The following is a 24,424-nucleotide window of genomic DNA, read 5'->3' on the forward strand; positions in this document are numbered from 1 at the left end:
GGAGCAGAATATACTTCTTCAGAGCCCAGTTTCCTGCCCTCAAATAGGATACCTGCCACAGCCTCTCTGATCAAGCCAGGTCCATCCAGGTTTCAGTAGAGGGGCTGAAGCAGCTGTTCCCAGAGCAGTTTATCCATATGCCATGGAAAGCTGCACTGCATAGCTTTCAGTTGAATGTACATTCAGATGTTCATACAAAAGTGAATACAACTATGCAAGCAATTCAGTGCAGATAGCATATGCACTCAAATGCATATGCGATATGCAGTTGCTGATCCATCAAGTGGTGTACATTGTGCAAGGCTGTTTCGGTATGTAAACGGCCTTAGTTCTATCAGAATGAGGAAGAGTGTGGGGACTGGGAGAGAGTACAAATACGACATTTTCCCTTGCTCTTGCCCTGCTCCTCTCTTTCCTCCAATTTTTTACAGGTCCCTTTCAAACATGCAACAATAAAAGGTAGGACACAAACTGCTTTTATGAGTCTACACTGGTTTTGTATTTTACTATTTTAACTAGTACTCTTTGACTATGGATTTTAGAAGACTGGATGAATTATTGACCCAAGATAGGTAGTTGTTTCATGAAACACACACATACTCTAAAGTCTAGAATGACCAGAGTTCTCTGTAGCTGTTCTGAATTGTTTTTTAAAAAGCAATAAATCGATCATAGATATTTTATGATGTATCCTTTCTTTTCAGGTTTTTGTCAAGCAGGCAAAGATTTGCGGTTAGTATCGTTGTGTATGGAACAGATCGATATCCCAGCAGGTTTCCTTTTGGTAGGAGCCAAGTCTCCAAATCTTCCTGAGCACATTCTAGTCTGTGCTGTTGACAAGAGGTTCTTGCCAGATGTCCATGGAAAAAATGCACTTTTAGGTAAATGGTTTTCATTATTCTTTGTGCCATGACAAATTTATAATGCCCCAAAACTGGGTTGAGATCATGCTAGATCTAATTCAAGACTTGAATTTCTCACCAGAGTAAAACCCTTTCAAAATAAGGCTGGAATTCCATCTTTCAGTTTAAAGTCAGATATTTCATATCTACCACATTTTGAACATTTGGAATATGCATTGGTTTATTATTATTTTGTTCTTCCAATGAGATCAGGGCACCATAAATGGTCCCCTCTATTTTCCTCACTCACAGCAGTCCAGTGAGGTAGGTTAGGCTGAGAGGCTGTGACTGGCCCAGGTTCACCAAGTAAGCTTTGTGACTGCATGGAAATTTGAACCCAGGTCTTACCAGTCCTAGTCCAACATTATAATCACTATACCAAAATGGCTGTCTTGTGTAGTTATCGTATATGCATTGATAGCCCTGCCCTGTCACATCCATTGATCTATTACTGCTTGTTCATCAGTGTTGCAAATAGCTACTTCCTGCTTGCCTGGGACAATTAGCAATTACTAATGTAAAACCACCTCCCAATGTCATCTTGTTCTTTCCCCAGGTAGAAAGAGCACCTTTCTGGCTCAGGGAAAACCACTGTAGTGCTATAGTGGCTGCACACACAGCCTCTCTTGGGTTTTTGACACCATACTTAGTTGCATTTTTTGATGTACAAAATGTTGGTGGAGCCTGGTATAAGCCATGCACAGACACACACAAATGATGGCCAGTAAGAGTTTTCAACCTTTTCTGCCACTGCTTGGCTGCCATGAATGATAAAAAGTGTGTGTGTGTGTTCTCCTGAGCCATCAGATTTCTATCTTGATTTTCTCTAATAAATTCTGCAAGAATGTTGTCAAATGTAAACAGCACTATCTGAAAGGAATGCCTTGGTGGTGCCGTGGCTTCTTTCCCTTGCTTTAAGGACCAGGGGAAAAAATGAAAGAAAATTATGCCCTGATGTTCTTTCTAGTATTGGGGGAGGGATGACAGGTCTGGGTGTGATCTCTGCAGGCTCAGTTCAACAGGATTATCAGCTGCAGGTAGGAATCACTCTATAGAGTCTGTTTTACAACAGGAATGTGGGACTCTGAGATAGGCCAAAGACAGAGACAGGTCTGCAGCACAAGTATTTGACAGCATAACATTTGGAATGCAACAAAACTGTGTGTCTCCATGACAGATTGTTCACACTGTGGAGATGATAAGGCAGGGATAACTCTATCACACAGCCCTGCCAAGGGCATCACCCCACCTATCTCCTCCTGCCCCGCCTCGTCTCTGCTGTTGCATCACTCTTCCCCAGGGCCGGATTATGACCTGCTGAGGCCCTAAGCTATGTCAAGCTTCAAAGGCCCCACAGCATTACAAAACGGGTCTGGAAGTCCCAAGTCCCAGCCCGGCATGTCACTCACCCTCCAACCCACCACACTACTCATGGTTACAGCAACATTCAGCTGAAGAGGCTGCCTGTATCCATAATGGTGGGCATTGGTCTAAATGAGACCCTGGTCTAATAAAATTCCATATAGGGTCTCTGCACAGATTTATGAACTCAGTATGATAAATAACTGTGGCCAAAAATAACATATAGTATTTTTATCATGTCAGAACAATAGCAACAGCAATAGCACTTATATTTATATACCGCTCTATAGCCGGAGCTCTCTAAGCGGTTTACAATGATGTAGCATATTGCCCCCAACATTCTGGGTACTCATTTTACTGACCTCGGAAGGATGGAAGGCTGAGTCAACCTTGAGCCCCTGGTCAGGATCAAACTTGTAACCTTCTGGTTACAGAGCGGCAGTTTTACCACTGCGCCACCAGGGGCTCATAGATTCTCATAGAGAAACAGATCCTTTTCCCTTGCTCCTTTATTTTTCAACCAGTTATGAAAAGGTTGAAATTCATTTATTTATTTTTAGTCAGAGGCCCCTCATAATGTGAGGCCCTAAGTTGTGCCTAAATGCAGCACTGCTCTTCCCTGCCCACTCTTTTCCCTTTGGTCTGCCTGCCCTGCCCCGTGAGCCAGAGTCCATTGCTGCTATTCCTTTTTTGCTTCCTGACTCTCCTTCCTGGGGAGTGTTCTACCACCTGGTTCCACACCATGATCCATGAGCAGTGCTCCACTGCTGCTCAATTAGCAGCAACCTGCTCACTTGTGCACCATCAGACACCACCCAACAGAGTGATGGCAGCGTTGATGGGTCAAGGAGTGGATGGACCCTAGGCACACAAAGCTGGATGCTGCTTTGAAGCTGGAAAAGCAGTAGCAGCAATTGTGTTAGTGGTGAGGAGTGGCACATGTGGCCCGGGAATGGGAGGTGAGAAGGAAAAGGGGGTAGTGGCAGCAGACTTTGTCCCAGAGGGCAGGGCCAGGGAGGAGAGGAGAAAAAGGAGGCAGGAAGTGCAGTGTGACAGTGGAGAGGACAAGGGACAATAGCAGCAGGCTCTGCCCCAGGGGCAAGGTTGGTGGGGGATAAATTGTTTCTTGTTTCAGGTTTTGGCTTTAATTGGCCATCATTGGATAAAATCTAGCATGTTTTATTTATGGGAGCCTGTGACTCTGCTGTCTTCCTTACGTAGAAGGGCCCACTTAAGAGGGCCCTTCCTTAGAGGAAGCTTCTGGCTGACTTGTTGTACCTGCAGTTCCCTCTTATGTCTGTCTATCATGTGGCACAGAATGGGGAGCATGCCATGTCTCCTTTGAAAACGGGGTGGGGTGGGGAGACTACATGTAATCGAGTGGGGCAGGCAATAAAAGAACAGGAAGAATGGGAGAGCAGGACAGAGAGCAGATTATTAATTTATTCTACCCACTTTTCTATTAAAACAAAGCAAAGTGACTCACAAGCTTTAATGGAAAATACAAAATAATTGCAATCCAATACAAAGCAAAATGGCAGCAGTAAAATTGCAGGAAATTTTGGGAGGGACCTCACCACAGCCATGGGGCTATGCCCTGCCTCAGTGAGGCTTTGTCCACTTTCGGACCAGATAGATAGATCTGCTTTGGCAGTTATATTCAGCCAAGATGAGCAAAGATTGAGCTCGCAGGTGGTTGGTCTCCAAGACTCTATCCACATATTGAAGGCGAACAGACTGAAAGGTATTAACAGCAGTATCAGATAGTGTCATTGCAACTTCAGTTTTAGATTCTGATCTAAACAATCTGCAAGATGGAACAGATACGAGTGATTTTATCTGTGAAATGTTTTGCATATGTTTCATCATATTTTGGTCTTGCTGGCTAGAATATCATATGATATAATATATAATTTTCTGAATGGCATAATATCATTCAGAAAAGCTCTGCTGGCCAGCCATTAAGCAGGTGTAATGATAGAGGGAAAATAAATGTTCTTTTGCCATCATCACTGCCACAGAGTAAGCCCTAACCTGGCCACTAGCCTGTGTTTCATCTTCAGTCTTCTGCTACTTGTACTCCAGCCATTGTTCCACTTGTTTCATTGCCCCAGTTTCTCAGCATAAGAGCTATTGTATCTATGGCCTAGGTCACTTCCCCATTCCAGAGGCTGTCTCATATATCAGCAGAAAAAGTCCCCCAAATTCATCTGAAAACCATCAGAATCTGCCCACTTCTGTTGGTGAACCATTCTAATAAGTATGCCATTTTTGCAGAAGTTAGATGCTACTCAGAATACAGCTCTCACTAGATAGGTAATGATAATTGGTCTCCTCTTCCTGTCTGGAGGAACATACCAAATCAAGCATATGCCCCCCATGATGTGTTGGATCAAATGTGACCTGAGACAAGCCCATGGTTACCATGATAGCCATGAAATCTTGAACTGCACCAGACAAGGTGGCCTCAATGTGTTGACTGAAATCTCCCAAAACAGTGATCTGTGGGATCCTCCACACCACTTCTGAGGTCACCTTCGTTAGCTCAGGCAAGTAGACTGTTAGGTAGCAGGGTAGACAGTATGCCAGCAGAACTTCAGCCCTGTGTTGGGAGCCAGCACCAGATGTAGGTGCTTATAACTGGTGCTTATAACTGGAGAACAGGAAGCCTAGTCAGGATGCCTAGCCAGGATGCCTAGCAAGAGAGGTGAAATCACAATGGACAACAATGACACCTTCGTTCTGCCTGTCAAACTGAGATTGATGCATGCCGCACTGTGAAACTGGTGGGTTTGGTGAGAGAAATTAACTCTTCACCAGGCAGGTCTCCACAATGCACATCTGATAGGCATGCTCATTCAGGTTCAAGTCTTGGGTACGAGATGGTAAATATCCATTTGCCATCCTGATTGTCAAATCAGGACTGCTATCATTCCAGCTAGAGTCTGCAGGAACAGAGAGTCAGAGACAGGACCAGAATGGTGCAGAGCTCTCTAAACACACTTTCCTTTATCTAGTCTGCCTGGCTTCCACTATCATGCTTTCCCCTGCCCTACACTTGGTGGCACCCACTCCACCTAGTCACATTCTAAAGTGTAGCAATGTTCTAAGCAGTATCAGAAAGAGATGGAAATCAGTATATTAAGCAAAAGTACAACCTTGCTATAAAAGATTGATGGAGTAAAACAGAGAACTAGTTTTCAACTTTTTTGTTTTTATTTTCCAAGGATGTTCTTGACCTGTGCTTCAAGACAACTCATATCTTTGTGTTCATTCAGATAACTTTTCTGTTTGCATTTTTTAAAAAAAAAATATGTTTAAAGTATGATGCAAGAACAGCTGGTGTTTCTGTTGTACTCTGGTCTTTTCATATTTTCTAGTTTTAATAGAATTACAACTGTCATTTGCTGAACTAAATGTGCAGATGAACTGAGTGAGGTCTTGCAAGAAGTTATGGTTTTGATCTGCCAACTGAACTGCTGCAAATGTTTCTCTTAATAACCATTGAACTTACAATGGCTGCAACATGCCTTCAGTATGAGGACAGTGTAAATCAGCTATGTAACCAAGCAGCTTCTTAACTGTCATTTAATCATTTTTATAATCCCAACTAGGATTCTTTCTGCCTAGTGTTAATGCAGGAGTACAGGCTTACTTTTACCCTTTCTATGGTTTATAGTATTGAAATTTTTAAAAAGCGCAATCCACAGCAAAAACACAGTGTAGGTGATACATATACCTCTCTAAACATCTGTGTTAGTGATGTGCACAGACCGGTTCTAAAGGCCTGCGAAACGGTTTGCTGGGGGGTGGTGTCGTGGTTTGACATCAGGGGGTGGCTCTTTAAGGGTGGGGGAGGGTGCACTTACCCCTCCCGCTGCTTTCTCCCCACCAGCGCTCCTTTTTTGAAAAGCCTTTTGGACAGCAGTGTACCTCCTTGCTGCGCCTTCCCCCGTTCCTCAGCAAAAGGCTTCAGAATGTGCAATTGCGCATGCACATGTCACGTACCTCCCTGCCACCCTGCCGCTTTTCAAAAAAGGAGCGCCGGTGGGGGGAAAGTGGCAGGAGGGGTAAGTGAACCCTCCCTCACCCTTAAAGAGTCCCCTTCTGCCTGGCTGTGAACCGGAACACTGCGGTTCCATGCACATCACTAAATTTGTGGTTATGAGTCTGAATCAGGTGGAGCGTCAATAGAGCGGATGAGTCTGAAGAACCCACACTTTCCAAAGCTGCCTGGCCCTGAGAAGGGCGGCCTTGCTGTGGTGCTGCCCATCCCCAGTGCTGTGCGCAGTCCGCTGACACTTCTCAGCCGTAACCGGAGCACAGCCATGCCTCTGTCATCATGTGGGAGCAAAGTTGCCAGCAGAGCGGCGGTGTGCAGTGATGGCACTGTGCACAGCACTTTTGCTGCCGTTTCCCAGGCCCAGCTGCTCACCTGGCTGGAGCATGGGGGCTGGAGCCACGCTGTTGCTGGCAGAGGTGGGGGGGGGAGGAGTGAAGAGGCAGCGGGTTGCTTTAGAGTTTGTACCTACGCCGCCTTCAATCTTGCTACGCCACTGGTCTGAATCTTGACTGGACTAAGGTTTTCAGAAACATCTATTTGGGTATTTAAAGATATATGTGTGTCTCATGCACTCTGTGTTTTTGGGCACAGTTCACAGACACGGTTCAATGGTTTTGTACACGGTTCAGTGTTGGCAAGTGTAAAGTGATGCACATTGGGACAAAAAAACCCAACTTCAAGTATATGCTGATGGGATCTGAGCTGTCGGTGACTGACCAGGAGAGGGATCTTGGGGTCGTGGTGGACAGCTCGTTGAAAGTGTCGACTCAATGTGCGGCAGCTGTTAAAAAGGCCAGTTCCATGCTAGGGATCATTAGGAAGAGGATTGAAAATAAAACTGCTAAGATTATAATTGTTTGTTTGTTTGTTTGCCCTTACACAAAACTGTGGTGCAGCCACACCTGGAGTACTGCATACAATTCTGGTCACCACATCTAAAAAAGGACTGGAAAAGGTGCAGAAGAGGGCAACCAACATGATCAGGGGCCTAGAGCACCTTTCTCATGAGGCAAGGCTACGATACCTGGGGCTATTTAGTTTAGAAAAAAGACAACTGCAGGGAGACATGATAGAGATCTATAAAATTATGCATGGCGTGGAGAAAGTGGATAGAGAGAAATTTAGAACCAGCCAACAGAAGTACTTTTTCACATAATGCATAATCAACTTGTGGAATTCTCTGCCACAAGATGTGGTGACAGCCAACAACCTGGATGGCTTTAAGAGGGGTTTGGATAACTTCATGGAGGAGAGGTCTATCGACGGCTACTAGTCGGAGGGCCACCTCCAGCCTCAAAGTCAGGATGCCTCTGAGTACCAGTTCCAGGGGAGTAACAGCAGGAGAGAGGGCACGCCCTCAACTCCTGCCTGTAGGCTTCCAGTAGCATCTGGTGAGCCACTGTGTGAAACAGGACGCTGGACTAGATGGGCCTTAGGCCTGATCCATCAGGGCTGTTCTTATGTTCTTATGGACATAGAGTTCATGAGAGACAGGAATAATGCCTGGAGAGATCACATAAATAATCTCTGCAGACATTATTCCTGTGTTAAACCTAAACATGCAATCAAGGTGTAGAGCCCTGAAGGGGTCTGGTGGGGAGAGCAGGCTTAGCCTGCTCTCACCACACACAAGCAGTCATTTGTTGCTGGGTGGCCGGATCAGCCACACCACACAAGTGCACCACACAAGTGGAAGGTGCCTTCCAGGGGTCCCCTCTCCTCCCCCACCCCGAGTGTGTCAGCTGTGGCTGCAATCAGCCACGGCTGGCACCTGATCAAAATAACGAGGTTAACGGAGTGCTCACTCCGTTAACCTCGTTTGGCGGGAGGGTTACTTAGGTGGGCTAGCCGCCATGGTACCACTGGGCTTACCCGTGAGCCTGGTGGTTCCAACGATCACTAGAAACCGGGCTGGGCTCCCTCAGCCCAGTTTCTAGTGATCGTGGGAATAACTTCATATACTGCTTTTCAACAGAAGTTTCCAAAACGGTTTAGCTAGCTAGCTAGCTAGATAGATAGATAGACAGACAAAAATGGATCCCTGTCCCCAAAGGGCTCACAATCTAAAAAGAAACATAAGGTAGACACCAGCAACAGTCACTGGAGGTACTGTGCTGGGGGTGGATAGGGTCAGTTACTCTCCCCCGCTAAATAAAGAGAATCGTCACATTAAAAAGGTGCCTCTTAGGGTTAATATGGGGAATGATAAAGCATTCTGGGTAACCACACCCTCCCTAGCCAAGCCCCCATGTGTCTCCATGTTCAGCACTTGTCTGCAGAGGTAAGTGTTGAATGCAGGAAGAGTTCTTCCCCAAACACAGAACACTCCCTTAAGTGTGCTTCTTGCAGCCAGCGACTGCAGGGTGTGTGTCTTAGCTGGTACAGTCCCATTTCCCAACGCTCCACGCATGCAGGCTGAATGCCTGAACAGGGATAAAGTGTAGAGCCAGCCCGAGTTTCTTTCCAAGCAGCATGCCTCGTCTATTCTACTGGCAAGACACTTTACACAGTACCCAAATAGGAAGCAATTCCATAGAGCGTGCATTCTATAGATATATACCAGACTGTCTGTAGAGTGTTCTTACAACAATATGAGGATGGAAAAACAATGCCACTTAAAGTGTGCATTCTGGAACTAGAACATTGTACACTTAAAAGAAAAATGTGCATTCTGGAACTAGAACATTGTACACGTAAAAGAAAAATCAGGGAAGCATTGCACATAGATAAACTGAAACCTGAGGTTAATGGTAAGGAGGAACTGAGATAAATGTTGAAGTATATTGGCCATTAAAGGCTGTATTGCTGAACTTGCTTCTTTCCCCTTGCTTTCTCTTTGTCAGCACTGAGTTGGGAAAGGTTTTGTTATCTTCTCTCTCCCCTACCCCGTCCCCATTGTATTAACTTCAGGTGTTTGGCTGGAAGAGCTTACTTACATAAGGATGTCAGTTCAAACAGTGAAACATTGAGCACTAATTATGATGTGTTAATGTCGAAATGTTTGCTTTTATAGAAACCTTTTGGATTAATTTCCTTTTTCATATATGCAATAAAGAAGGTCTTTAGAGGAGTCTTGTTGCAGGTTTGTCATGCGTATTTCATCGCCACTATACCAGCTGATTTGAAATATGAGGGTTGTTAAAATATGTAAACAGATGTTTTCCACACACGTGTCTCAGTTTTAGGACTACACTTTTGGCTGCTGTAAATCCCCCTCCATCGGTTTTGTCTGGAGATGGTTTGGAAATCCCACACAGAGGTGCATTTGGGTAATTTTGGAGAATAGACATAAAGGCCTTTGGACCCTACCCCCTGCTGCAAGTTAAGGATCCTCCCCCTACACGTGGGTTCTTGAGGGCACAAACAGCAACTAAAGTCACAAGAATTTAAGAATATAAATTATGCAAATAAATATACCTGCAAAATATTTCCTGTGGGTAAATAAACGTACCTGCAGAAACATTTCAACACACAACTTATCATATTCCCATCCCACATATTTCTTAACCCACTCCCCACTCTTTCTCTAAAGCACTTGGCACAGGCCGCAATCACACTCGGTCCCCCAGCATAGTGCAGACCAACAGCGACCACACCACCCAGGACAGACTAAAGAGGGCTTGGCTTCCCATCGGAACCGCTGGGAGCCATGTGGCTCCTGGCAGCACCTCGGCTGCAATCCCTTGGCTGCAAACAGCTCGGCTAAGAGACCGAGCTGTTAAATGAGTTTAAGGGAGTGAGCCTTAACCCTCTTTAACTGATCCTGTGTCAGCACCAGCTGCTTTCTGCCAGCGCTGCAACACTGTTGGGCGCCTGCCCGTTGCTGGGCAATGCACCGTGCACAGCGAGCTTCCGCTGCCTTCCTCATTACCCACCCTCAAGCCCTCTCGCTCGATCGTGAGAAAGGGTTCCTAGTTTGAGTTTTAATTTTAATGAGTTTTAATCTGGTTTGAATTTTATTTTATTTTATTTTATTTTATTATGTGTTTTTGATTTTAATGTAAACCACCCTGAGCCATTTTAGGAAGGGCCGTATATAAACTGTGTAAGTGTGTAAAATGATAACATTTTCAAAATAATAATACCGTTAAGTGCATTCCCCAGGATCATTATATGTGACTTGGCCTGTGCTAGTGTTATGAAAATAGCCAGTTGAGCTGGGACTGTATTGCTCATGGTGCATTTGCAGTTCAGGTCTTAATTGTGAATACCTTGCCTAATCATGGATTATAGGGACCAAGGAAATATGTTGAGGAGATGCCTTTGTTACACCTCACTTGTTGACTGTTGTTTGCCTTCTCTTGTCATGTAGAAATCTTCTTTGAAATCTGTAGGACATCAACAATGGGTCAAGGATAATATATAGCCCCAACTCTATCCAGTAAAGCCTAATTAAAGATGTAATTTAGGCCACCTTGCAAAACTAGTTTGACCTTCTGAACCTTTCTTCCCAAGTCTTTTCTGTTTGGAAGAGATTACAGTACTTGCGATGAGCTTTCAACTTTTGTTTCAATGGAACGAAGTGCTTTGCCTCAAATATTTACTATCAGATATTTACCCTATCAGAACTTCCACGAAGGGCGGGGGTGGGGAGACTGCAGTGACTGTGAGGACGCAGATTACAACTTACCCCAGGGAGCCCTGTAGGCCAGAGAGGATATTTATTCCCTGTGACCACTTTAAATCCTTTTTTCCACGTAAAAGTTAAAAGGAGGCCTCTGAAAATGCAAGGCAAATGAAGGCAGCATTACTAAGAATACTAGTAACAGAATACTAAAGGGAACATTTAGTTCTGGGAGGGAAATGTGACTCTCATATCCATTCTAACTCTGGCAAAGAGAGATCGGTTCGTGAAAGTTTGTTGAGCATCCGAACATAAATGCTTACTTTTCCTAACCCTCTGCATTCTCTGCCAAGTTTTGTAAGTTTGCTCTTCAATTGAGGGATATGTAAGAACCAATGGAACTGTGGTTGGTGATCCCTGGGAACTGAGAATTCTAGGTTTCTCTGCCCATTGTTTGCCCATTCTTCCTGCTATCTGTGTGCAGTTGAGGAGTGTATTAATAAACTGAGTAGATGGCAAATAGTACACCCTTTTAATAGAAGAATACTTAGCAGATAGCAATCAAATTGTCACTTCACAGCATATTTTGGAAATAATTTGAATACGTGTTATGTCCCCCCCCCCAGGTTTTTCTGGAAACTGCATAGGGTGTGGAGAAAGAGGATTTCGATATTTCACTGAATTTTCCAACCATATTAACCTGAAGCTCACCACTCAGCCAAAGAAGCAGAAGCACTTAAAGTACTACCTAGTAAGAAACTCCCAAGGTGTGCTGTCAAAGGGACCCCTTATATGCTGGAAAGGTAACAAGTATCCTATTTGTTAGACATGCCTAGGATTTGGAGAAAATTAAATCTTATGTAAACAGTAAATTGTGATGTTTTATCTTAAAATCTTATTTATAAATGGGAGGTTCCTATCATAATATGCAATCCTAAATTTTTCTTGTTTTGTTAGTGTGAGATATACACACACACACACACATATATACACACACACACACCACACACACATATATCTATATCTATATCAATATCTATCTATCTATCTATCTACACACACACACACACACACACACACACACACACACACACACACACTTATGTGTCACTTACTGGACATTTAATAGGAGAGCAACAAGGCACTCAGGAAATGTATGTGGTTCCTTCCCTTTGTTCTTGCTACAACCCTGTGTGGTGGTTTAGGCTCACAGTGACCCAAGAGAATCATGTGAGTTTCATGGCTAAGTGCATATTTGAACCCAGTCCTAATCCAGCACTCAAGCCACTACACCACACTAATGGTTATTTAATAGCACTAAAGATTTATGAAAATCATGCAAGTCAAGAATTCGGTTGAAGTTAATAAACAGATGAAGTTCATCACAGGGAGCCTGAGTTTAAACCATTATGGCCCAAAAGCAAGTGGCCAGGTGACAATTGGTGATCAGCATGTGTGGGTATTTATGCCAGAAGTTGCTAAAAGATCACCTTCATCCTGTCAATCTTGCTATGTATTTTTCATGTGGGATGGCCCTAGGGATTGACCATGTCAGAATACTCCTACAGCCCAATCCTATGGCTGTTTACAAAAGGCTTTCACTGTTCTAGCTTTACACTGATATTGTCCAGCTGGTGTAATATTCCTTGTTAGCATTTGGTGGTTTGTTGGGGCTATGACCTTTGAACATAGGAACATAGGAAACTGCCATATACTGAGTCAGATCATTGGTCTATCTAGCTCAGTATTGTCTTCACAGATTGGCAGCGGCTTCTCCAAGGTTGCAGGCAGGAATCTCTCTCAGCCTTATCTTGGAGAAGGCAGGGAGGGAACCGTCTGCTCTTCCCAGAACGGCTCCATCCCCTGAGGGGAATATTTTGCAGTGCTCACACATCAAGTCTCCCATTCAGATGCAACCAGGGCAGACCCTGCTTAGCTATGGGGACAAGTCATGCTTGCTACCACAACACCAGCTCTCAGGCAGGTAGAACTTGCATTTTTGGCTTTGACTCATGTTATGTGAATGCAGTGTTGCAACAGGTGTGGGCTCTGGTCCTTTTGTTGTAGGTGGGATTGTGCTTAGCATTACTATTTCCTCATCTACTCCCTTTCTGCCCACATGTGGCTTGTGCTCTGAAGCAACACCTGTGCAGCTGTGCACTACACTGTGTTGCTTCACCAGTGCAACATTCTAAATGTTTTGCTGCCTCTAAGTGACATTGATGATGGATTGAGGCAAGGCTGTTGCTTGTATAATAAACTTTTGACCCCAGATCATGGGGTGGTGGTGGTAGTGGTATCTGGTATTAAACCTTTTTTGTCTGAGTGTTACTCTGCCTAAGTCCCTCCTCAGTTTCCTCAACCAACAGTGGTATCTTATTGACTGCATGGAAGGTAAATAATTGATTGACTAAAATGAATCATTTTTTGACAAAATTTCATGGATATTGTTCTTGGCTGAACTCTTGTTTCTTACATAGCCTTTAAAAATATGCTGTATTGTGTTTTTTACCCTTTTATGTATTTAACATCTGATATGCTAAATTGTCTCACTGTGAAGTCTGGCCGCCTTAATATGTAATGTAGCTGCTTCACTTGCAGAATGTAGAAGCAGGCAATCTTCTGCTGCTAGCCATTCTGCTAAACCTAACCCTTCAGCATCTCCATCCACGACTCCTGAGAGTGGAGCAGCCAATGGATACAAACCAGGGTTCAGTCAGACAGGTAGGAACTGTGAATTAATTCTCTTCTAAAGACAGAGATTGATGAAGTGATGATTGTGTTGTGACTTACACCTCGGATGACACTGCTTAGGGTTGCTGGCAACCAAGGAAGCTAGCCTACCCCATCGTGCATTCATCTCAGGTGCATTCATCTCATCGCCCAGCATGCATTCATCTCAGGGCGGCTTGTAAAGAAGATTGGTTGGCACATGATTGAAATGCTGCCTCTTGGTGGAGTGCAGCTTACAAGCTTGCCATTACCTACTTAATGGCTAAGTGGGAAGAAAGATTTCCCAATATTTACAGTATATTGCTCAGTGTCTAGATGAGACTGAAATTAGGATTTATGTAAATAGCTCTTTGAAACATTCCCTTGAATACAATTGTTTTCTCTTAGTTTTCACCTGTTTGATGACAGTGTATAGATTCATTTACATTGCCACTGATGTCTGAAGAGGGGTACAATGCAGATGATGATCTTATTGTGGCTAAGAGACTGGGATCAGACCAAGGGATCAGACCCGTCCTCCTACCCATTTCTTTAGGCACACAGATGACTTAACTGTATTTAAGTGTTTAGCTGGCAGCAACATTAACCATGTGTTCAAGTTCTTTAATGTTACAGCCACAAGCCAAAACAGAAGAGAAAAATTACAGTTATATAATTGAATGTATGTAATTAAAACAGGCTGAAATTAGAATTAGTTAAAAAAAAATGACAAAATTGAAAACATAGTGATAATAAAAATTTAAAACAGTAAAATATCCTTATTAACATTCAATTATATAACTGTAATTTTTCTCTTCTGTTTTGGCTTGTGGCTGTAACATTAAAGAACTTGAACTTGAACACATTAACCATGATTAAGAGTGTCTCTACAATACTTTGGTTCATACACGTTGTTGTAAATGGTATGTTTTAATGAGCTGGGTAAATGGAAATATCTTTTCCTCAATATAGACAGTGTCACTGTGTGTAATCGTTAGAACTTGGTTGGCATTATGGTTATCTTCTGTTGAATCACCTAATGTCTGCATAGGAGTATAGAAACTTCCAAGTTCGTTAGACTTGGGTCAGAATCCCAATGAAAAGGTCTCTGTCATTTGAAAGCTTGTATACTCCTACATCAATATAAGTTGGCCAAATAGAAGGTGTAATTTTTCCTCTTTCTTATTCTCTGAGCCCATTACAGCAACATTTGTCTATATCAGGAACTACACTGGCCCTATTTTAAAAGGTTTGCATTGTAACCATAGGAGCATAGGAAACTGCCTTATCCGAGTCAGCCTCTTGGTCCAGCTACTGTAGCTCAGTATTGTCTACACTGACTGGATCTCCAGGGTTTCAGGCAGGAGTCTTCCAGCCCCACCGGGGAGTTTTCCACTCAGCAGGCTTTTCCACAAGTTTTATGCGAGGCTTTTCTGTGAACTCAAAGTTATCCCAAAAACCTGCTGCAAAAAGTGGATTTTTTTATCCCCGGATATAAATCGGGCTGCACTCTAAAGTGCAGTGAAAAACCTGAATTGTGTGTGAATAGCTCCCCAGTAGCTCACAGGGACTTTGGGGTAAATCTGCCCAATATGTGAACATACACTCTCCATTCCAGAGGAGATGTGAGCTAAAGGGCTTTAAAAGCCCTATGTGAAAAACTTCCTGGAGATGCCAGGGATTCAACCTGGGACCTTCTGCATGCAAAGCAGGCACTCTTCTACTAAGTTACAGCCCCATCCCTGTATGTCATCAATAGCACACTAGCAAGACAGATATCAATACCGATTCTTCCTTTGCTCTCCAAAGGTGCCAAAACAACAACAACAACAACAGCACTAGATCTCAGTGTTTCAGTAGTAATTGAACACTGTAGTCAGAAAAACTTTTAAGTTATAGGAATCATTCTTAAATTGTCATTTAAATTTCTAAACCAGATTAAGAACGTTTAAAGACAAAGCAAAGAGTGTGTGAAATCTTGATTTTGAGTTTTCATGGCATAGAAGTATATAGTCACAAAACAAGTCATTCTAGTCTAATATAGATGAGCTTTTGTCTGGATTCACACTTGCCAAGTCAGTAAATCCTCCTGCTATGCTCCCTCCCACTCTCTTTTGTATCACTGTTTGCTTGTCTGGTCACATTGCCAAGCCCTTTTAACCTCCTGCTAGAATTAGAATCTTTCAGTTAAGATACTATAATGTTCTCCATGTAATATATACATATTTACCCTGATTGTTTCTCCACACAACCAACCACATTTGGACACAGTACCAGTTTTATTATATGTCATGGAAAGCGACACATTTTCTGTAGGCAGATATATTTATTATATGTATTTAGAACTTTCATGTGTGCCTCCCTAATAAGGCCTATAGAACAGCTAGCAATAACTCATTAAAATAAGATATTAAAACAATTGCAGAAAAAAATATAAGCAACCGGCAGAAAAAAATATTATCATGACACAAAACTACAAGCACACAAGTCATTAGCAGTTCTAAAATAATTCAGCTTATTTCAGCAGTGTGCTTGACAAATCAAGGAAGCACATAGCAGAAGTGTAGGGAGGCTGGTGGCAGCCCATGTACGGACGCTGCTGCAGCCCCCTGCCCCCCATCTGACGTCAGATGCAGGGGGCTGGCTAGCCATGCCCTCGCATCTTAGATCAGATGCGGGAGTGTGGTATCCCTCCTAAACGGGGATGTGCTGCTCCATTTGGGAGGGAGATTGATTGGCCCCATTGCGTTGGCAGTGAGACCAGGAGTGACTCTCCCTGCCTTTAAGGTAGGGAGAGTCACTCTGGCCACACTGCCAACGCAGCATGGGCTGATCTCCCTGGGCAGTGAGATCCCTGAAGCTGACTCCTCTCCTAAGAAGCTGCAGCTCCCTCTCTCCTCTGGCCCCTCATCATTGGCCTGGCCACTTTTAAAGGCTGCCTCACAGGCTGGAGATCCAGGCCCTGACCTACTAGTCCCCTCCCCCTAATACTTTCTTGCCCCATCACCTGTCGATCCTTCCCCACTCTTTCCCCGACCTCCTTGCGATGCAACCTTGCTTGGTGCTGGCCACACCAGTTGTGTTGTTGGTTCAACGTCACCTGTGGGTGGTGGCTGCCCTGCCTGAAGGTGCACTGCAGTCCAGATGCCCAAACCACCCGTGTTCTCCTGGCTTGATGCAACAGTCCTTGGAGAGGCACCAGGTGCGTCAGATTCTCCGTATTGCTCCTCCTATCCCTCAAGGCTGCTTCTGAGGTTGGTGTGGGGCATGGATGGGCCGATAAAACCTCCACCTATTCAAATCCCCTTCTTTATCACTATTACGTCTAGGAGTCTTAAATTCCATTGACTCTGGCCACTCTCTTCAAAATGGAAAAGATCATGGGCCAGCATGAAGTACTGGAGGTCACAAAGATCTCAGGGGCACTTTTCCAGGATTCAAGTGGGCTTCAGAGGGAAGGGGAAATCCACAAAATACTGTTCCTCCCCGTAATGCACACACAGCATTAACAGCACCAGTGCTTTCTTAGTCTGGATGTCGGCCATGCTCTTTTGGAATTCACATGTTTAGTGCATATGAACTAGATTGCCTGTTAATTCACACTAGTTTCTAGACATGTCACCCCACCTCCCCCCAAAAAGCTTCTTATTCTTAAAAAAAAAAAAAAGCTTACTATTTGCCTTAGATTGGTGAATAACTCTTTGTGTCTCTCTGTAACTGCCTGAGTGCTGCTGTTTTTATGAAGAGCTGTGCTTTGTGAAAAGGATACTGTAGCTAATGGTTTATAAACTATGCAGTTTTCTAATTTCCCCCCTAATCTTTCTTACTCATTTTCTCTGTACAAATGTGAAAAAAGCTGAACTTGGATTTGTCTTTTGATAGCTACCTTGCTGTACCATGTTGTATATCTTTGCCTTCCAGCAAGTAGTCTTTCAATAGCAACATGGTCACTTCAAGGTCCCATGCTTCGACTGTGGGGCTATTCACATGATTAGCAAAAATCGGGCTAGGAGAGCCTAGCCTGATTTTTGCTAATTGTGAGAACCACCGGGCTTGGCTGCGAGCCTGGTGGTTCTCGAGTGGGTAACTCGCTCCTGTAGCCTTCCCCATAGCCCGGGTTTGCGGAGTGAGTGCTCCGCAAAACCGGGCTATCTGGTCGTGAGTAGCCACAGTATGGCTCCACGCCACGGCTACTTGCGAGTAGACCCCCGGAGGGGAGGCGAAAAGCCGGCTCCAGGGGTCTCCCCAGAATGCCCTGCGTGCTCACGCAGGGCATACTGGGGCTTCCGGGGGCCATGCAGCCCCCACTCCCCCCAGCCGCCACCCGCTCCGTCACGGAGCTGGCAATCGTGTGGGCGGTCAATCCGGCCACCTAGGTCTCCCTGCCCACTCCCTTCCCACTCACCGCCACAAACTGGGTCTCACTGATCGTGAGACCCGGTCCTGTATGTTCTCACATGTAGGGCAACCATTTGGGGACAAGGAGGAACTTTTCTAATGGAAAGATCTTGGAGGAGTAGATTCCTTGACTGTACCTCCCTTGCCTAGTTACTGTCAAAAAGCCTTGAACAGTTTATAGCCTAGTTAGTATTTTGGCAGATGAGTTGGAGTTAATGATCCAGCTTAATTTTTTCAGCTGGCAAATCCTCTATTTTCTGCTTCTCCATTTACTCTCGTTGTTCTCAGGTTGTGTTGCCTCCAGGGTATATTGATTTGGCAGATCTCTTGGAAATATCCCTTCCCTTTGCCTTCTGTCTTTTTTTCTCACTGGCTGTTTTCTATGAGATTGGTGTTGATTCAAACAAGCATGCCCTGTTTTTTTTGTTTTTTTTTACCAGTTTCAGTATTCTAGTGAAATTCAGCATACATTGTTTCCAAAGAAAAGTTCATTGTTAGGTCACAACAGTTTCAGGCATGTTGGGATATCAACAGCCTAAAGGGAAGATTGATTTGCTGTTAAATGTAACCTCAGGGACAAAGAAATCATTCTTATGTATTTGTAAGAACAGAAACTTAGAACTGTGTATAACCTATGCTAAGAAAACCAAAATGTTGCACTGTTAACTCAAATTCTATACTAACAATTGTTGAATTCTACAACTTGTATAAGTTATGCAAACTGAGCCATTTTTTCTACTATTTAATTATCTTACATAGTTCACTTTAAAGAACTATGTAAAGAACTATGGTAAAGAACTATGTTGGACATTGAATCCCATCCCTGCCCACTCACCACACTTCACCAGATGGTACCTACACACATTCTAGTCCAGGGCTACTCAACTGCAGCCCTCCAGCTGTTTTTGGACTACAGCTCCCAGGACCCCCACCCACAGTAGCCAATAGTCAGGGATGATGGGAGTTGTAGGCCAACATTTGCAGGAGGGCAGAAGTTGAGTAGCCCTGTTCTAATCTATCTTCTCCGTCTTAAGGGCTGAGATTTCCAAGATGTTGAATATTGTGCTGCTACCATGAGATGGACACTTACCTTCTTTACCTCCATCCATCTCCTGTGATAGGGGATTCTGTTTGGCCATAAGTCATGACTAAGCATTTCTGAGGATGGCAACACTTGGGAGTGCATCTGGGCTATAAGGACAGCCAGAATGGCGAAAAGGGACACTTTACCCAAAAGGAAAAGAAAAAGAAAAAAGACACAGGGAAAAAAAAAAAAGACACCACATGCTGTAGTGTGGAGTGCAAAGCCACTTGGACTCTTCCCAGTCCAGCTAAACCAGTCCAGGGAATCATGAACGATGATCCCAGACAACCCAAGGCCTTTGAGAAAGCAATTTATTCGGAGTTGACTTTAGGTAAGCTTAGCTGGGATACTAACTGACTATAGGAGTTGACTATAGGTAAACTTAGCTGGGAGTACACTTCCATGGAGATGAAAGCCATGGCAGCAGTTAGGAGAAGTTAGAGGGGAAACGGCCTATTCCAGTAAAGAGACATTGAGAACTGCATGCAGTATGCACCTTTGATGAGGTAATTGGACTGAGCTAAATTGCTAGCCCTAGCAAATATTAATGAAAATATTGTGTCCTTTCTTGATTTGTGTTGTCTTTATCTGCCTTTCAGCTGCCCTACTTACATACCTCCAGTACAGTGTTCTGTGCTTTCACAGTGTGGCTGCAAAATTCAGATACTCATGACCATTATATAAAGTTTTCCTTGTAAGGTTGGAGATGGATGATATTGTTTAAAAGAACCAATACAATAAAGTATAATAAAGGCATCATTACACTTGATATATACACACATCAGGGTTGTCTCTGCTCAAATAGACTATTGAAACACTACAGAAACTTGCAAAGGTTTTTGCCAGAGTGGAATGTATGTGTACCACTTAAGCAATGATCCTTCTATCATTCCACTTTTGACACTGAAGAAATATCATCTGCCTCCAACCAGAATTGCCTCCAACTCTCTCCAGTCTAATTATGGGCAACTTAGAAGGTGTAAAGTTCTCTAGTTGCTGTATTGAGAGTGGTGTTATCTTTCTGACAAATGTCAAGTGTGAGAAATCTGAATATTGGAAACACCTCTGTTCTGATATTTGCTTTTATGTTGCCTTTATTCTGTTGGGCCATTTATTTTCTCCTGTTTTATATGTCTGTTAGGGGGATTTTGTACCTGCTTGACAGACCTAGGAGTCTTGTTTCCTTAAGTGGAACCATCTTTTAAAATAAATTGAAGTGATCATCAATAGGATTTAAGTGCTCTAGGATTTAAGCCACTTTAAGAAGTAAATATTAAAGTTTATCAATGTCTTGCATATGGGAAACATATAATACGTGATAAGTATGAGGAAAGTAAAATTGTGGATAAAAATTTGTAATGGTGTCTAAAAGAAAGCATGTGTTGACATTTTAGGAAAATGCAAAAACATCAAAAATTCATGTTGATTTTAAAAAATTAATTAGTTATAACAATCTCTTTGACAGACTCTTCGATGTTCAGTCCAGCACAATCTTCCTCTGCTGTTAATTTAAGTGGAACTCAAGACTTAACTCGGAATAAGAACATAGTGAGACCACTAGCTTTGCCTGTTCAACTCGTAGGAAAGACATTTGCAACAGGTAATGTGTTACCTTCCCAGGAGTTCAGGCCTGTGGAAAGTTATTTGACTGGGAGAAAAAGTGACCAACTTGCATGTATTCAAATTGGTAAAACGATTTGCCACTTCTAACTATTTGCAAGTGACTGTCCTAATATAATCAGGTAATGCTCAAACATAAATCTGTTTTGCTATATATTACCTCATTTCTGAAACAAATCAAATCAAAGGTACCTCAGCTCAAGTGTTTAGGATCGCTGAAATGTTATTCTCATCAAATTAGCTACATGAGGTAGCCTGACTATTACACACTGTTTTCATAATAATCACACACATGTGTCTGAGATAAATGGTAGTTCTACATTTTGGTGTATTCATTTATTGAATGCTAAATTCACTACAGCACATAGTAAAATATTATGGCCTCTTACACACCCAGTGTTTGGACTTTTGTTTGTTTATTTATTTATTACATTTATAAACCGCCCCATCCAAAGGCTCTGGGCGGTTTACAACAAATTTTAAAAGACATGAAATCACACATAATTTAAGACACAGTGTTAAAAACAATTCAAAAGTGATTAAAAACCAATGTAAAACTAATTAAGATACTTTAAAAAAAATTTAAAAACCTTGGAAGGCCAAACAAGTAACTTGAATTGGCAGTTAAGAGTTTCTGGTTCTTACAGTGCCTTAGCTCCATGGTAGGAAGAAGAGCTCAGCTGAGAATCCTCAGTGGTCCAATGGTTGAGTAATCTGCTGTAATGTGGAACCAGAGTTTAATGGGGATGGGCATGAAATGGATTTGCATTTTGTTTTGAGTGCAAAATGAAACGCAAATGGCTGAAACGTTCCATCAAAACAACCGGTCATACCAGTTGTTTTGATGGAACAGACTTGAAACATTTTGAGTGTTTTGGCCATAGGGAACAATGAAGAAACTCAAAACACTCCATTGATCCCCATAGGTATCTCCTAGGGACAACTAAGTGGGTTGGGTGGTAGGGCATGATGGGTGTTACCTACCAGCCAGCCCACCAAAGACATGGGCAAGTGGGTGATTTTAAACACATTTTTAACCTATGGGTTCTATGGGGATTTGGGGGAAAGGTTAAACATTTTTAATGTTTGTTAAAAATTGCCCACTTGTCTATTTCTTTTGTGAGTTGGGTGGTAGGCATGATGGGTGGTCTCTAGGAGCTATCCATGGGGTATAATGGGGTGTTTCAGGTTTCCCCATTGTTCCCCATGGCCGGAACAAGCTGCACTCACAGAATGCAATGCATTTTGCAAACTTCTATTGAAAAACAATGCAGAAGCACACAGTAAAAGGGAATCTTTCCCTCCCAACACAAAACACCTATTTCAAACACATTCAAAAAATGGCCAAAAAATAATCACTGACCCAGAATCCACTGCCAGCCACAGTTCTTGTGCTCCAGTAACATTATTGGCACAAGCTGCTCTCTCACACACAATTATGACTCCTTACTTCCTAGTATTGCAAGAGCTGCCAGAGCAGCACCCTTAGCAGCAAGTAGCATAACCATGTTCAATGAGAGCAACTTCAGCTACATTTTGATTGAGTACATCTTGCAATACAGATTACAGAGCAGACCAGAGTAGTAAGTGAAGCACAAGTTAGTCTTAAGGCCAGATATGGAGCTCAACACAGCAGTCACCAAGAAATAACACACTCTAGCTGCCCCGTCCATTTCTCGCCACAACACTATCTCACAAACAAAACAAACCACAAGGAGGGAAGGCCCCCAAGTTCTGCCTTTGTCAGTCTGAGATCCAGCAAAACAAGATAGTTATAGCAGCAATAGCACATCATATTATACTCAGTGTGGAGAAAAGAAAACCACAAAATCAAATCTTCCTTGATTCCTTCCTTCTCTCCTGATCTATCCTCTTCAAGAGAGTATAAAGGCTCTCTCTGCTTCCCAGTCTCTTTGAATACATTTTGAAATTCCCACCAAAAGTGTCTCTCCCTACAGTTAGTGGGGGCACAGTTGCCCATGACAACACTTGATTTGTATGATAACAAGCCAAACAAGAAGCAAGGAGATCTCAAGCTAATTGGAGGCCAGTGCCAGAAAACGAATCAGCAAGGGAGAAACAGGCATCCAGAATGGTGCTCGGAATGTAGAAACGTTTTGATTGAAACAGAGGTGGTTCTGCTCCAAGCTCGAAACAGACCCTTTACTTTAATGATGTTCTGTTTTGAGTTCGAAATGGTCGAAACACTCAAAACTAGTTGGAATATTTTGCTGTTGGAACATTCTGCACATCCCTAGAATTTAATATCCAACAGCATCCAGCAATCTGCCAAGCCCCACTAATATGAATTGAGCTTGTATAGTGATCTTGCTTAGTGAATTGCTTGGCCGCTATATTAATTTTGTGTTTCTAAATTCAAATCCAGAATTTTGTTTATGTTCTTAATATTCTTCTTGGGAAACGGACACCTCAGTTATTAAGACGAATTCAGCATATTAGTTAATTGTGCCTTTTAACCAATTAGTTGGCTGGTTCTTTGATTAATTTCAAATGAATTTGTATATTACCTAGTCCTCAATATAGTAACAAAAACACTGCTTTTTGTTTGAAGGAATGACAATAATTAATTTTCTTTTTCATTATCTAATACATTAATACATCAGAACGTATAATAGTCTCAAAATTAAAAGTGTATATTCAGTTGTCAACCTCACTAATAAAAATATGTCCCCGTTAATTACAGTTGACTTCTACCAATTGATCATCTAATGCAATGAAAGCTTCCAGCTCTACTTTTAATTAATTATAACTGAATGTTGTGTCTGCTTCCAGTTTCTATCAAATGTTCTGGGATTTAATTAGATTGGATGCTCATTTCAGTTTTTATTTTTCAGATATCCTCAAAGTATGTCATTCCGTCCTCTTCTTTTATTCCTTGTGCTTGAAAAATAAAAGCCCTGTATAAAGTTTAAATGTTTTCCATTTAATTTCGTAAGCCTTGTTTTATCATTTTTGGATTCTTCAATACAATAGTTTCCAGGTAGTTACCTAAAGGGCTCTTTTATTTTGTTGCATTCAGCTCCTCTGTCTTTGCGTGCCACTGATGTTGCTAGTGCTAACAATAATGGAGGAAGGACTAATGTGATGAGCTCTACAATCTCCCGGTCTGTTCCTCACTCAATGTCTCCAGGCCCTAGCTGTGTAGCTGGGGAGCAAGGTAAAGGAAACCCCAAAATTTGTCATTATTAATTTTAGTATACTTCAATAAATCCACTTATCAAAACAATTCTGATAATCATAATTTTGAATGAACAGGCTTATGATGAATATTTATATACCACTTTTCAACAAAAGTTTCCAAAGCAGTTTACATAGACAGACTAACTAACTAACTAACTAACTAAAACAAACAAACAAACAAACAAACAAACAAACAAATAAATATGGCTCCCTGTCCCCAAAGGGCTCATAAAAAAGAAACATAAGATAGACACCAGCAATAGCCACTGGGGGGATGCTGTGCTGGGGATAGATAGGGCCAGTTGTTCTCCCCCCTCCTAAATAAAGATGATCACCACTTTTAAAAGGTCTCTCTTTGCTCAGTTAGCAGGATTGCTGCGTCCCATTGGACCAGTTTGGATTAATGCGGCCCCACTGCCCCACAATGTGTTATTAAGGTGGAATTGCCCTCCCTTGATCCTTCCAACTCGGACAACTATAGACTTGTCTCTAACCTTCCCTTTTGGGGCTAGGTGATA

The 24,424-nt window shown here is 42.7% G+C and overlaps 1 protein-coding gene across 14 annotated transcripts in view; it reads left to right on the plus strand.

Annotated features, from left to right (window-relative positions):
• Positions 1–24,424, plus strand: part of GREB1L (GREB1 like retinoic acid receptor coactivator) — a 270,059-nt gene that overhangs the window by 151,485 nt on the left and 94,150 nt on the right. For 10 of the 14 annotated variants that reach the window (XM_053243286.1, XM_053243284.1, XM_053243292.1 and 7 more), the window contains 5 exons: positions 705–881; positions 11,518–11,694; positions 13,493–13,615; positions 20,551–20,685; positions 23,746–23,883. In XM_053243286.1, the coding sequence (XP_053099261.1) occupies positions 705–881; positions 11,518–11,694; positions 13,493–13,615; positions 20,551–20,685; positions 23,746–23,883 (750 nt within the window). Of the gene's footprint in view, positions 1–704; positions 882–11,517; positions 11,695–13,492; positions 13,616–18,479; positions 19,417–20,550; positions 20,686–23,745; positions 23,884–24,424 lie in introns of those variants that run through there. The other 4 variants (XM_053243296.1, XM_053243293.1, XM_053243297.1 and 1 more) reach the window with 4 other exon arrangements.

Source organism: Hemicordylus capensis, chromosome 4 (genome assembly GCF_027244095.1).
Source record: "Hemicordylus capensis ecotype Gifberg chromosome 4, rHemCap1.1.pri, whole genome shotgun sequence".
Classification (NCBI taxonomy): Eukaryota; Metazoa; Chordata; class Lepidosauria; order Squamata; family Cordylidae; genus Hemicordylus; species Hemicordylus capensis.